Source organism: Hippoglossus stenolepis, chromosome 4 (genome assembly GCF_022539355.2).
Source record: "Hippoglossus stenolepis isolate QCI-W04-F060 chromosome 4, HSTE1.2, whole genome shotgun sequence".
In the NCBI taxonomy this organism is placed as follows: Eukaryota; Metazoa; Chordata; class Actinopteri; order Pleuronectiformes; family Pleuronectidae; genus Hippoglossus; species Hippoglossus stenolepis.
The window spans coordinates 6,971,159-6,986,373 of NC_061486.1; the positions used below are offsets into that span (position 1 = coordinate 6,971,159).

At 43.6% G+C, this 15,215-nt stretch overlaps 1 protein-coding gene across 6 annotated transcripts in view; it reads right to left on the bottom strand.

Moving 5' to 3' along the window:
* The window catches only part of robo1 (roundabout, axon guidance receptor, homolog 1 (Drosophila)), a 210,719-nt gene that overhangs the window by 125,870 nt on the left and 69,634 nt on the right, over positions 1–15,215 (bottom strand). For 5 of the 6 annotated variants that reach the window (XM_047339574.1, XM_047339575.1, XM_047339578.1 and 2 more), the window contains one exon: positions 11,484–11,573. The exons of the other annotated variant lie outside the window; for it this stretch is intronic. In XM_047339574.1, the coding sequence (XP_047195530.1) occupies positions 11,484–11,573 (90 nt within the window). The remainder of the gene's footprint in view (positions 1–11,483; positions 11,574–15,215) is intronic. 6 annotated transcript variants of the gene reach the window in all.

A 15,215-nucleotide genomic window follows, 5' to 3' on the forward strand; every position in this document is an offset into this window, starting at 1 on the left:
GCACAAGAGAGACTTCTGTAACCCGGAGGTGTGATGGGCTCTGTGTGGACCCTTGTGGTCTATAGGGACTCCCAGCATCACCAGCATGGCAAACAACACCACCAGCAAGCACATAATCTGCATGGTGATGATTGTGGACAGCACCACGATAAAGAATACACCTTTCCTCCTGGTTCGGTGGCTGCGGACTCGTCTATCTCAAGCAAAGGAGCGTCAAGCAAATCCCACAATTCACTGTTGCCCTTGTTGAATCACAGGTCTTCCTTGAGAAGGTGCAGATGATAAAAATCCAAACCAAAGGTCCTCTCGGAAATTCCAAAAGACAGCAACCGACTGCAAACATTGCTGCACTTCCCACCAAGAGCCCTTCATGCTTCTACCCTTGAGATCTGCCAGATACACAAACCCCTGCAGTCTTGGCTAGTCTCCTAAATCCAGTGACAATGTCCCCCAGAGGACGATGGGATCTTAATGAGGGCAACTCTATATAATGTGCATGGTGAAGTTCACTCCCTTCTCCATCTTGTCGCCCCATCGCTCAATGGAGGAACTGTCTCTCATCTCCCTGGCCTTTTTATTTCCAGTAATTCTCCTTTCAATATTCAAAAGAAGTTTGTGGACGTTCCCTCTTTTCTTATGATGTTTCTGATGCATGCAGCAGGACGGGGGATCCTGTAGGCGACACGCTGGGTCCCTTTTCAGACGTGTTGGACTCCCACACAAAACCTGGGCCCCCTCACCATAGAGGTTATGGGGTGACACACAGGCGGGGTAAGGCAGAGGAGCCCACATTCCCTTTTCCCTGACTAAGACTATTTAATGGCTTTCATTCCCGTCTCACCAGAGCACCAAACAAGATGGAATGAAACAAAAAACTTCCCCCCCTGTTGAGAGGCAAACACAGCACTCCCAATAGAGGGTAAGAACACTTTTCCAATCCTCAGAATAAGAGATGCATTTTGGGATTTCCACAGGCTGAGATCTGCCTCCTGAAGTAAAACAGGAACTTGTCAGCGTTGCAGCTCGAGTCACCTTGGACAGAACGCAGCCGTCACTGTTTGAGCTCCCTTCACAGAAACTTCAGCTGGACGGTTACCGTACTTCACTTGCCTCACATTTACTGCAGCCTTTTATCATTTATGTCCCGTCCTTGGGGAGACGTCCTTTTATTTATTCATCGCACTGCTTTTTCTTTTCATGAAACAGAGATTCAAATGTGTGGTCTTCGTGAGCCGACAATGGGCAGCCATCATTTAACAGCCCTGCCCACATCTCGTCACCCATCTCGGCGAAGGACCACAGGTTTAAAGTAGAGGAGTGTAAACATATGGAATAGCATTTATTCACCTGAGCCAACATTTATCCAGTTGCTAACTGCACATGGAAATCTTTTATTTTTAAAACTTCCTGTAGGATGTAACGGCTGCATGATTGATGTGTGTGGTCTGCAGGATACACGCATGTTGAAGGAGGGCTGCTTTTTTTTTCATGCGCAGGTTGAGGAGCGCTCTCCCCCTCTCTCTGTCATGGAGAATGAGATGATTTTCAGCCAGGATGACAGAGAGCTAACATGGGAAATGAATCGACTGAAAGGAAAGGGGGTGGACTTCAAGGAGTGATGTGAGGGAGGAGAGGAGAGACGACCTGAGGTGCAGAGGAGGTTAGATCATGTTGGTGTTTCTATGCCACTGCGAAAAGAGGCAACTTATCATTTTTGATTGGTCGCTGAGGGAGTGATGAAGCTTCAGGACTCCACATCTGTAGAGCAGCCTCACATTTTGATGTAGCCCATGTCAGTTTTGAAAAAGTAATATGGTTTGTAGTATTAATAACATATAGCAGAAAAGTTTAGTGCACGTTTCAACAGAATTTTGACATTAGTGTTAAACACAACCAGGGGCCAAAGGGGCGATTAAAATAAAATCAACCATATTTAGATTTTGCCAAAGAGTTGGCAGTCTTGTCATATTTCTGGAACTTCTGCAAAAGTAACTTCGATGATTGCCAGGCCATTTCCTCTTACCTGTCCACTGTGGACAACACTCTCACCCCTCAGCCCCACACCAGAGCCAAAGAATATATCACTCTGGGCACCAACCCAGAATAAATCCCTTTAACCCACTGAGATGAACCTCAGAAACAAGCCAAAAAGTCTTTTAAAAAAGAGGACAAGACTAAAAATGTCTCTTGTCTCCATTATATTGAGAGTATGCCAGAGACGAGAGAAAGGGACGGGCTGTATAAAGCGCGAGAGATGCAAAACAGAGTGTAGCAAAACATAAACAGGAGAGTGAGAACATTCCTCTCCTCACTATAGCCTCTCTGTTCAGCTTTCAGACATGATAAAAAAGAGAGAGAGAGAAGGTCCGATGAAAGAAAACGACAGCGAACTGAACAAATCTGTTCCTGTTCAGGGAATGCCCCCATGCATGACGCTGCTGCAAGAAATGTGAGGCGGTGGGGGGGCAGACACAGAGGAGAAAGACAGAGGGGCGAGCTTCAGAGGATGCCGTGACGAGGTTTGCAGCACAAAGCAGGATGAGGCGATAAACAGGCTGTTGCTTTTCCGCTTCCCCGCGCACACTCAATCCCTTCTTACCCTGTGTCTTTTAATGGGCCTCATATTAGCATCTGTTTAGCGTCAGGCCTCGACATGGCCTGTGGAGGCTGATTAAAATAACCCAGCTATCACATAACATCCTGGCAGCAACATCAAGATGCAGGCTGTCGCTGGAGTATTTGCGGCGGCGGACGTTAACAAAGTTCGCATGAGCGTTCTGCACTTCAGAAAAAATGCTAATCATAGATAAACGCAGTGCTAACGCATTTTTAGAAAAGACGGAGTTGGAGAGGAAACAGTTTCACGCATGGTAGAAAAAAACTTGATGGCTCTAATAAGACGTGAAAGCATTAAGAGTTAAGGATGCAGTCTTCTTGTAAGTACGCATCCTGCAAGTAAACTAACAACATCACGACACATCTTGCTCCCTGCTAATTAACATGTTATATACAACCTTTAATTTCCTTCACAAGTTGTTTCAGTTTAAAGTTTCCTCCTTTGAGATTCTGTTCCAAATGGAAAGATGCTCAGTTTGTTCTGTTAATTGCAAGTGTTCACCATCAATATTACTATGCAGCAGTATCTACTTTGTGAATATCTACGCACGTCTGCACTGGTGTAACACAAAGACCGGATCTGAGCACGATTAGACAATATTACAGTGTCTCTGACCGTCCTTGAGTCGCTCTTCTTTTTGTCGAACGCAGCTTGTTTTGAGCGACCTGTTGCTCGCTGCCTCCCCGCATAGAGATGCGTGATGTCAAAACTAAGCAGGATTGTGTTTCACGCTTAACTGGCGTAATTGGTTTAGAGACAGGAGAGCTTTAACGGCTGAGAGTGGGGCTCAGGGTGAGTGAGCCAAGAGATTCCTCTGTTCTTATCACTGCTGGACCTCAGCCAATCACGTGGCAGCGAGAGAGCAGGGGACGAGATCCTGACCGAGAGTGGAGCTCAAAAACTTCTTCTTTATACCCGAGTCATGCAACTGCACAGGGCCGCAGGTTTAGCTTTTCAAAAGTAGTTTTCTTGCTCAGCCTTTAAATGTTTTTGGTGAACGAATGTGACAGTGACAGCTGAAAACAACTGAATATAAGAGAAGCAGCTGCACATTCCGGATGTTGTCACTAAAATGTTAAAGTATACGATTGACTCCAGACATGAAAATCTAGTAAAAACGTTATGTGATGGGGGAAAAGCATTGCCATAGATAATCTAATATTCACAAATTACTTTAGTCAGTTATCAAAAACATATTTTGTATTTTGAGACTGCAGTTTATTCTTAAAAGACTATCATGCTATCATCTCTGTGAGTTTGTACTCATGTTGCTTTGAGCTAAATGCTACCTCAGCATGCTAACATGCTCACAGCATGCATGTATAATGGTTAGCACTGTGTGTTAGTGAGCTAATATTTGTTAATTAGCAATATTTAATTGGTTTTGCAGACATTTGGTCATAAATTAGAAATTGAGCTGATGCTGGCACCAGATGAAAAGCCAGGGAGTCACATAATGAGATAACAATTCATTCTGAGCAGGACACAAATCCCCTGCTGCCAGTTCCTCACAATCAATCCAATAGCTGTTTTGATGCTTCACTCCAAACTGTAAAGTCAGTCTCGTGTTGGATGAAAAGGCAGAAGATCACTAAAGTCATTTTAAATTGTCCTCTGAGGATCATATTTATCTGTGTAGAATGTCATCGCAATCCATCCAGCAGTCGTAGAGATATTTCAGTCTGGACCGAACTAACCAACCGACAAACTGACATTGATATCCCTGGAGCGACACCACTGCTGCAGATAAAATGTCAGTTGATGCCTGGATCAAAATACATTCTCTAGTTTTTTTGGGCTAGATAAACATACCAAATTCAAACCGTTTGGGTTTCGTATTATTAAAACCAAATCAATCAAAGAAGTAAAAACACAAATTGCTCCTTCAGTATTCTCCGCAAACCTCGGCTGCAAAACCCACAGTGCCGCAGAGTTGCGAATTTCAGGGGACGATAATATTTATTTTCTTCCTCGAAGTTAAAACGTCCAGAAACTTTCCAGAGCTGTACTTAGAATATCATTCTGCAGTAGTTGTGGTTTCAATTGGGGCCTTAGAGCCAACATCGGTGACTGATCTCTCTCTGTAGACCCTGAGCAGAGAGAAATGCAAAGACACTGCTCATGCTAAAAAACATTCCTCCCTCTCTCAAATAAAAAGCCTATTCTTCCTCTCTCTCTCTTTCCCTGGTGCGATCAGCTGCCAAAACAAACTGGCGCTGGGACGAATGTAATAAATATGATCGATGGGATATCTGGCGCTGCTGACCTCACACCACGCGCCGGAGTCCAGGGAGCAGGTGCTGCTCAGATTTACAGCCGTCCCCCAATCTCATGATATTCTCCTCTCGTTCACACAGACACTGAGTCCTGCTGAGACACAGTCGCACTGCTGAGTCTCCACAGGCCACAGGGCCCCCCCCCAGCTCAAACCGCGTCTCACAGACACAGGCCTGCGTGGCTCTGGCTGAACGTTAACGTGACTAAGCATGAGTCACATCACTGCTAATAAAACCAGAAATTGTTTTTTCTACAGATCATCAAGCCGCCAGTCATAGTCACAGTTATCAGAGTCATTTGTGCAGGGAGGAGTCCACAGGGCTGTCAGTGAAGTGGAGAAGCTCTTTCTACGTGTTGGCTCATGAAAATGTCTGATCGAAAAGCAAAGGCACCTTTGGAAAAAGAACAAACAAATAAAGTCAAAGACGGTTGGTTATTTAAAAAAGCTGTGATTTATAAAGGTTGTACTGCGTCATAGATGGATTTGCATCTTCAATACATTTGTTTAATAAAGTAGTTCAATTTTAGATTTGAGATAAATGTAAAAATAAGTAAGAATATATAAATTATTACGGTTTTATCGACAGAGTTTAAAACACTTGTTATTTTAGTTAAAAAAACTAATTTCTCTTCAAAGTCCCTACAAAGTTGTGGTTTGGATTTTATGGATCATTACTTATTTAAGTTCTCCAGCAAAACCAAACACCTGTGCAGCCAACATTATATAACACTGGTCTGTTGAGGGAATTCTTGGTCTTGGCAGGAGCGCTAAGCTAATACAGCACTGACCACACTGGTTTGCTGTCTTGCTGTGTCAAGGTATTAAGGATGAAAAACTGGATGTTTCAAAATGGCCCCATTCTTTTAATATAAAAGGTGTTAATCGGCCTCATGTGTCATTTATGTTTTGCAATGTTTGGGCACATGAACCTGTGGTTTACGTACATTAGATTTCCTTTGTTTAAACCTTCCAGGCTTCTCACACACATGAGAGGTCTAAAACTATTTACTGATACAGCTCCTCTAGACTTTCAGATTTCTGTAAGACAGAAAGGATCAAATTCAGATTGTGCAAGAGCCAAGAAATTGCTCTTTTGGTACGATTTTCTTTTTCTTTTTACATTTTCACCAATTTCCCAGAGAGTAATAATTATAACAAAAAATGTTTTATATATGTTAGTGATGGACAGTCAGAGAGATCACAGATCACATAGCACGAATGTGAAATTAAAAATTCAGAGTTTGTGTTACAGAAGCTACGTGAACCATTAACTGTTGCGTTGAAGGAGCCACAGGATTCCCGTCTGTTCCCATTGAGATTGTGACGAATTTGACCCATTTGCACCATAAGAAAACACTTTCACTGAGACATTAAAGAGCGTTTGACTGGGCAGGAGCAGCTGATGACTACAACTTAACAAAAGCCTACATCCAATCTTCTCCCCAATTATCTTGAGGACGCTCGAAACGTGAATCTGAATATTCAAATTGAATTCTCATTGTCTTTTGGTGCTTTTGGACCCCTGCACACTGGCGCTAGCTCCCATCTCGAATCTTCAGTGCCTCTTGACCACATTACTCCGCACGCTATCTTGACAAGAATGGCTAATAGAGCTATTTCCTGGGACGGTGCTAAGCTGAGCTGTGCGGCTCAGGGAGATGAAAAGAGATTGGGATGGGGGGGGCAAACCCTCCACTGGCCTAAGCAGCACAGAGGCGGTGGGGGAGCTGCATGTCGGACATTAGTGCATGGATATTACTAATTATATCTCAAGTGAATTGCTCCTCCAGGCGTGGCCATGGAATCTTTCTCTATTGTTACACTGGTAGGAGATGAGTACGGCTGTACTGGGGATAAAATGTGAGAGTGCGGCTGGATGAACATGCAGCACTCACTTTGTTTTTCGCATATCACGATTACTCGAGCCCTGAGACTGATGAACATTAGGTGAGTGGCGAGGAGACGTGACACACTGATGCTGTGGTGACTCCTGGGTAATATACGTGGGGGTGACACTGTCAAGGAAATTGGTTTTTTGAGGGTGGGGACTCAAGGCGAGAGCAGCAGCCAAGTAACGAGTGCAAAGGACGAATGGAGAGTGAAGCTCTCCATCTCCTTCATGCTGTAAAGCTGTTAGTGCCATGTATTTACTCCACCTTCAACTCAATATGGAGAGATCGGACAGCCTCTCTCCACCCACTGACCTTCTGCAGAGTTATGAATGTGAGCAGAAAACTGTTGTAACACGATCTTCTCATAAAAGGTGGATGAGTCTATGTGCAAGTGAATGGGAGTTAAACTGTACGGCGAAAAAATATGACTACATTCATACCATCTTAGAGATAACGGCAATGTGGCAGATTATGTTTAATCTCTAAAACAAATCAGGAGTCAAACTGCATTAATAGTTAAACAGTCAGAGAAATAAATATGGAGAGAAATTAGTCACAATAATTGGGACCAATAAAACAATTGTGTATCTCGCATGCTTCAAATGAAACGTTTTGAAAGTTGACATTGACAATTTGTGAGTAATGTGTTGTCCAATCTACACAAATAAATAAACCAATCATCAAATGTAAAAAAAAAGCATCCCAAAATTGGTAAATATAATCGTAGTTATATTTTTGCTTTATACGCGTTAAATTAAGATTGTTAAAAGTGTGGGTCAGGATTATCTGACACATGTGCATTGGGTTACGTTTGTGTGTGGAGCTCTAACTGTCCTCAGAGTCGCTGATCCACAAATGTATGTTGCTTTTAATTGTTGGTGGAAAACTCGAATATCTGGTTTTTCAGTGGACTGTGTGGGATCAATAAGGGGAAGTTATTTTCTCCACACAAATTAAAATATCTCCACTTGCCCAAAACCACCAGCATAATGGTGCAAATGCCTCAGTGATGGTTAGGCACACATCAAAATACTTGTTGCCAAATTTTTCTTTGCGGACACTCTGTCAAACAACATTTATTAACTTACTGGAGGACAAAGGAAGCTGGAGGAAACATGTTTACGTCTTTTCTGAAAGCAAATGGACATTTTTTCTGAAAGCTGTTGACATCTAATTGGTTCTACATACGTGGATCTGCCACATCCAGTCACAGCTATGAGTTAAAAACACCAACAGGTTCCCATCGCCTATAACCACTTAATAACAGATTCTTGTAAAGTATATATGAGGCTTAAGGCTAATGTATACTTCAGTGGAGATGTGTCATGTGACAAAGTGTCAGCTGACAGAACTGTGTCACGCAACACTTTGAATTCATAGTTCAGTGACGGCATGTGCTCTTTCTATAGCAGCCGCAGGTCAAACTCAGCAGAGCCCTGTTTATATTCTCTCAGAGAAAAATGTCAGCGTGCTAACTCAGACAAAAACAATGTCATGTTTAAATTTGGTTGCAGGAAGGAAAGTGATTCCCGTCTGGAGAAAGGATTAATGTATCATAAAGGGCATTTATCTTAAAGGACAGGTTTTATGCTTTTTCAGTTTTTCTCTTTCCTCTAGTGTGTTATATTGTTTTTTTGTAGATAAAAGTTTAAAAGTCTAAAGTTATCTCCTCTCCCTGAAAAAGAACACTTCTCCTGATGCTCCTGAAACTCCTGCCAGTTATTCGGCTGATACTTCCGCTCGGTTCAAACCTAACGACTGGCATGCCCCCCCTAACAAATGAAACAAGAGCTTCCTAAATGCGTTAAAAATGCTTAACCAATCACAACAGGGTGGGCCAGCTGACCAATCAGAGCAGAGTGGGCTTTATTGCACAGAGGGTCTTAAAGAGACAGGAGCTAAAACCAAACATTTTATAATAGAGGCTGAAAAGAGGAGCTGAAGCAATGGACAGTGAGACGATGAAAACCTTTTCAAGAAATAACCCAAATTGAAATTATAATCCTGAGTATGAGTATAATATGTCTCCATGGTACTTGCACCAGTCTCTTGGGTGGGTCAGGTTCCCTTCATACTCAGTAGGTGCAATATTCTCAGTGAATAATCCTACATTCACTCAATGTCGATTCTGTGTCTTTGAAAACTGATTGACATGCGGTGCTGTATCATTCATCCACCTAAAGGTGCAAATGTTACAGTTCATCATAGTTATACAAATACTTTTTTTATTTTTGTTTAAATCAGTGGCTGAGCACCATTTAAATTATCACCATATGGATATTTATCAGAACTTGGAGATTTGTTCAGCAACATTCACCTCTCTGACTCCGCAGCTCTCAGTGAGCCTTGTTTGTTTTCACGTCACTCATCTCTTCACCCTTCAGTCCAGTGAATGGTTCATTCTAGACGTTCAGGGACGACCACTTTAAAGGGAAGATTTAAAACGCAGTATCACAGTGGTCTGGACCCTTTATCCTGCAGCCAATCAGCGGTGACAGCTCGCAGCTCTCGGTTCCCCTCACTTATTTCCATAACCACACAAATGCAGCAGCTCTCCAAACTTGCTGTCTTTTGTGATGTGTGACAAAACGCATTGGTCGCTGTCAGCGGAGAGGGAGGATATATGCACTGATGGGCTCTCTGAAGCCACGCTGAGCTTTTCATGTCACGTCACAACAACCAAAGATCTGTCTCCTCTCCCTGTGTTTTCCTGCCAAGCAGCGGCTACAGCAAAGTGCAAGACTTTTAGCATGCCTCTCTAATCCACTGCCTTCACACAGGTCAGTCTCATTTATTATGAATGGAGTTCTGTGCAACGCTCTCTGATATCGGGAAACAATTTAGAGCTGGCTGAGAGTCAGAGTCTTGGGGGACCGATGAAAAACACTTGTAATGTATTGCTAACTTCAGGTCAGCATGTGGTTCCTTATAAAACTCACAGCTGTGTCAGTCCCGGGTGACTTTGAGACGTCACCAGGTCACTGCCTGGTGCTGTGCCGGGTGGGTTTTGTTTTATATGAAGCCAAGAACGTCAGGTCTTAGTATCGATCACGCTCGTCCAAAGTTCTTCCCTCAACTTGGATGTATCTCGATCCTTTTTTTCAGGTTCTAACAGGACAGATAACTCTTGTTCCTCAATGTCATGTGAGGAGTGTGATCAGATAAACGGAGGAACTTACTCTTAAATCAATGAATCTCTTTCTCCATGAAGGTCACTGAGATCACATGGCCGAGACTCACAATTACACGCAACCATGCAGGCTCCTGAAAGTCTCCTTCACTGTAACGTTTGAAGGTGAACTGCATGTTCACCTTGGCTAAAACTGGCAGCTGTCAAGATTATCCTCACTTTCCCATGCGTCGAGTCACGCTCTCGGAAAATGGAGTCTTTGGCAGCTGCCCACTTTATTCTATCAGCGGCAGACTGAGGTATTAGACCACATTAGTCTCATTTCCAATTCACTGGCTGGGCCAGATCGCTTTCCTTCATTTTCATGCACAGATGGGATTAAGAGGCCAGATTGAAGATGAACTCCACCGGACAAATCAGTCTAAAGATGAACCCAAATGCAGTGAGGCAGATGTGACAGGATTTTCCTCTTTCAAACCCTCATTCAAGGCACGAGAAGGCTTTTAAAAACTCAAAAGTTTAAATGTAAATAATTAAGTACTAATATAAGTTTGGGCTAAAAAAAAATTCTTGTTTAAAAGGCCCAGTGAGATTCTAAAGATAATTGCTTATTGCGTGAATTTTATGCAAAATAAAATCTCAAATTGCCAGGCTAACGCACACATGGTAGAACTAACAGTTTTGGCAGTTAATGTGGACTTCCCTTCACTTTGCTGAAACTGTGTGAGGTCCAGTAAATCACCAAGGGAGGAAGGTCTCCGTGATTCCACGACAAACTGAGAACACCCCCCCTCCCCTCCCCACCTCACTCTGTAGAGAAAGAGCCCGAAAACCCAAACAAAACACATGCGTCATCAGTAATTTTCTCCAGACTTTTCGTTTGCTCTTCTGTCCCTCATTTCTGGCTCTTCATTTCCCTACAGAGCTCTATGGCCTGTGTAGATACTGGCTCCACCAACATTTCTCCTCCAAGACTCCAAACTAAGACACTTTCAGCTGCAGCCACATGATGGAGACTTTATATATCTGCCATGGAAACACATGTGGAAACTCCTGTCCAACGCCGAAGCTTATTTATTCTGTCCAAAGACTTCTCCAGTGTTGGGTGATTTCTGATTGTAAAATGTAAACAACTGCCCCCAACTGCATTTTGCTTTGATTGCTTTTCTCAGTGAAGGCTTATATATAAGGGTTTTTTATAACTTGTGTTATAAACAACACATGCCTGTGTTGCCTGTGTGCACTAAACAGCCTTCAGATACAGTTTCAACATCAAAATATTCTGATAGTCATTGCAAAGTTCAGAGCTATGAATTAAATTTCAAATTATTCTTCATTTCAAAACTTTGCTGGTCACAAGATGCTTCCTTCTTCAATAAAAACATAAATTCTCAGTCTGTGTGTGCTGCAGTATCAAGTTTCCACATCACACATCACACAGCAGATGAATGTGAAAACAGCCACATATCTATCACTTGGCTCAGTGCAGGACAAACATCCAAGTGAAGTCACAAATAAGCAACACATATTCAGTGTTAGGAGGAAGTGGGAACGCAGCATCAGTACCTGTGTAGCCCAAAGAGTTGTCATCGTCGTGTTCCGCGGTGGGAGCTGGTGTTGTCTCATCGTTGGCCCCTTCCTGAGCGACTCCAATCTCTGTCAACAATAACACCACAGGGACTGAGAACCCAGACGCATTCTGTCCACTTTCCCCACCCGTGGTCCAAACCTCCAGCCCTCTGCCTCCATGGAACAAGCAGAGCGCAGACACACTAAGAAGAACCAGGCCCCATCCTTGTAAACTCTGTCTCTGGCTGCAGGATTCAAACACCCACATTGCAGCAAAAAAAACAAAAAAACAATCATCCACGATCTCAGCGGTTGTGTATGATGAAAACTTTGTGTCTGGGACGAATAAAGTAATAACCTCAGACACGCGTCAATCAGTTGTTGGGTATAGATCCATAAAAACTATAGGTTTCTGCAGTCGTCAGTGTTCAGCTCCTGTCTGTGCTCAGCAGGAGGTTGTTCCCGTTGTCCGCTGTTCAGCTTGGGCGTAAGTGTGTGGGTGTCAAACGGAGTCATGTCTGCCGTATCAATAGCCATAAGTGGCTGCTCCCTGGAGAGAGCACATGGGCAGGGCGGCAGAGGCAGGGCCAGGGCACACTCTGCATGATTGACAACGCCACTCTCCGTGCACCACATACACCGTGCACGCAGTCCCGATGCAAAATACAATGATGCACCATTAATTGCTAATCAGCTTCTTTTGATACGCGCTCGTCTTTGTGCCTGTGTCTTCTTCCAGTGTGACAGGTTGAGTGTGTGACAGGCGGTGAGAGGGCGGGACTGGGGGTGGGGGGGAGGAGAGGCCAAGGGGGCCCGGGCGGTGTGTGTGTGGCTTATGGGGGGAGATGGGTGGCCGACTGTGCCCTGATGATGGCTCAGTGTGAAATAAATCAGACTCGGCCATGCCCATTCTCTTTGTGGGCCAGTGACAGAGGGTTAATTTGGGCAGGGAGGCTGGGGTGGGGGCGGTAAGAGGAATCTTAATCAAAGTGCATCCAACCCCTTTAGCTGACAGAGTGGCAGTCTGTCGGAAGTATCTGTTTCCTCACTGCGATCTGGCATCACTTCTGATAAACAGCAGACGGGCCGACAGAATTGTTCACCGGAGAGCACTTCAGACCGGCGGAGTGCGAAGACGGGGATGACCCTTCGTTTCGTCTGCCCCGCCCCCCATTAGAGAATTGAACGGCATAAATCAAAGCACACATTGCAAACACAGTGATGACCCCGAAACCCCACTTTACAGCATTTTATGGGCACATTAATAATAGTAAACACAAGAATACATTCGAAAATGCAGTGATGGTGTCCCCCTGCTGCTCCTGTAGTGTAGCAATTAATCGGACAGTTATAGGGTCTCACACTGAGCCAAACCTTTAAATCTGGCTCTTCTCAGTCTGTGTATTTATCCAAACAGCAGCGTCCGACTGGAAAAAACCCTACAGGAGAGCAGGGTCTCTGTGTCACACAGAAATAACCGCGTAGGTTACTCAGACACATGCACATGAGTGAAGTGTAATGATATGAAATGACAACATGAAGATCGAGTCTGATAAACTGTCTGACACTTGCAGCTTGACACCAACAGCTTTCATATTGGAAACAGACAAATTAGATTACAACATCTGCTCACGACAAAGCAGGAGTTTGGCACCGACAGCAATTACGGGCTGGAACAAGTATCGACACACAAATGTGTTCAAACAGAAGGAGTTTTCTTTTCACACAAAAAAAGTTAACACACCACTTACAACAATTGACAAGCTAAATTCCATAAAACATGTGTATGTGCGTGTATGTGCAATGTTTACCTCCACCAGTGTTTTTGGATTGTTTGTCTGGCAGATTAATCAAACACCACGCAACCGATTTCCATGAAATGACCCAAGTAAGTATCCAATAAAGTTTGTGGAGCACATCAGGATAAATGAGCCGATCAAGGAATGTATTTTTTCCTTGAACACGGTGAGAAAGGGCTTCTTTAGTGGTGCGTACTTTGAGCACCCCTTTAGTGACACAATAGTTTGACACACAAGTCTCATCAAACACTTAAAAATATGAAGTCCATGAACTGAGCTTGAATATTTTCGACTTTGTAAATGAAAGATCGCTTCAAAACATCAAATTTACATTTTTAGACACTTAATTAATGGTAGTCCACCTCAAAATGTACAATATTATAATAATTACTGATGTTAGGATACACTTCTTAAAGGGGATAATATCATTTATTTTGCCTGCAAGCCTCATAAACTGCATGTGGCCACTGTTCCTCTGTCTGATTCTGTGGGTGGTCCCCAGTCAGAGGTCCAATTAGTGACCACTTCAGAGCTCATTAACAGGTGGTGTACCCAGCTGCCCCTGGGGCATCAGGGCAGAGAGCTGTTGCCCCACTACCCCCTGTTAGCCCCGACACAGCCTCTAAACCGCCGCTCCCCTGTTGGTTAATTAATGGGGCACATGTGCTGATAAACCGACCGCTGACAAAGACAGAGCCTGGACCCCCCACCCTCCCGCAGTCCTTCCTCCTCCTGGCCCCCCAAGTCCTCCTCAAACATGAGAGCAAGTCCTCCTCTCTGGCTCATAGAAGCCTTTCTTCATGGAACAATCCACAGGCCAGCAGGCAGGCGTTTGGCTCTGTTTTCATCCAGGAGTTATGAGCTCGAAGCAAACAAATTAGATTTGACTTGAGTGGCTATTTGCAACACTGCGGCTACTGCATGTGGACCAATCTGCTCTTTAGCTGCCGTACAACCCGACGTGACAATAAACCTGATGTCAAACTCGGCTGTTTAAATTGACAAACACTGGGAACTCGCAGTAGAAGCCGGAGAGACTCGCTGTCGTCTCGTTGTTATCTTGTCGTGTAACGGCAGCAGGTCTCCGGCCGTGGCAGCTCGTATTAGTGATGGATGGGCCTGGAATGATGAGCGCGGGGAGCCTGACTCTGGGGCTTGTTAACAGGACTGACTGATTGTTTGCTGTAGGACAAGTTCCTTCACAGAGCCTGATCAGAGAGGCGGCATATTTCTGCAACATGACCTCAAGCAATTTCAGTGATTAAATTGGTTTCTTGGAAAATGTTCTCCCCTAACATCTGTTTACTTTTTGTCTGACGACAGAGAGAGAAAATAGGAACAGTCAGCAAGAATTCTAATTGCCGGGTAAAGCCAATAAGTTTTCACATTTTTTTCATTCTCAAAGCTGAATATTTAAACAAGAATCAAACCAATACGATTTTAGTTGTATCTGAATTATTTTAAACCTGGATTCAATAGTCCATTATTTAAAAGGAGACAAAAGAGTGACAAAAGTCTTTCAGAAAAAGGCTTTGTCAGCAGAAGCTAGTCCGTCCACTTCATCTGTTACCGCAGCACCATCACTAATTTCCATTCTGATTATACTTTCCTTGTTTTGTGCATGACTAATAGAGTTTTAATCAGGCCTTGAGATTATATATGCATATGCAGTGAACACACACTGCAGGAGAGAAAGAGAAAAGGACCAAGTCAAAGAGGAAAAGAATTAAAAAAAATTACAAATGAAAACCTTCTCTGAGAAAGAAAAAGTCTTACACGGCAAACAGCACATTTAACCACAAAGCCCTTGAGATTCATGTCGAGAGATGAATAACTGTTATAAGTAATGATAATAACTGTGTGATTAAGGAGATTACTGCCAGTAAAGAATTTAAAAAAACAGCTCAAATAATTCACCATCTAATCCTTG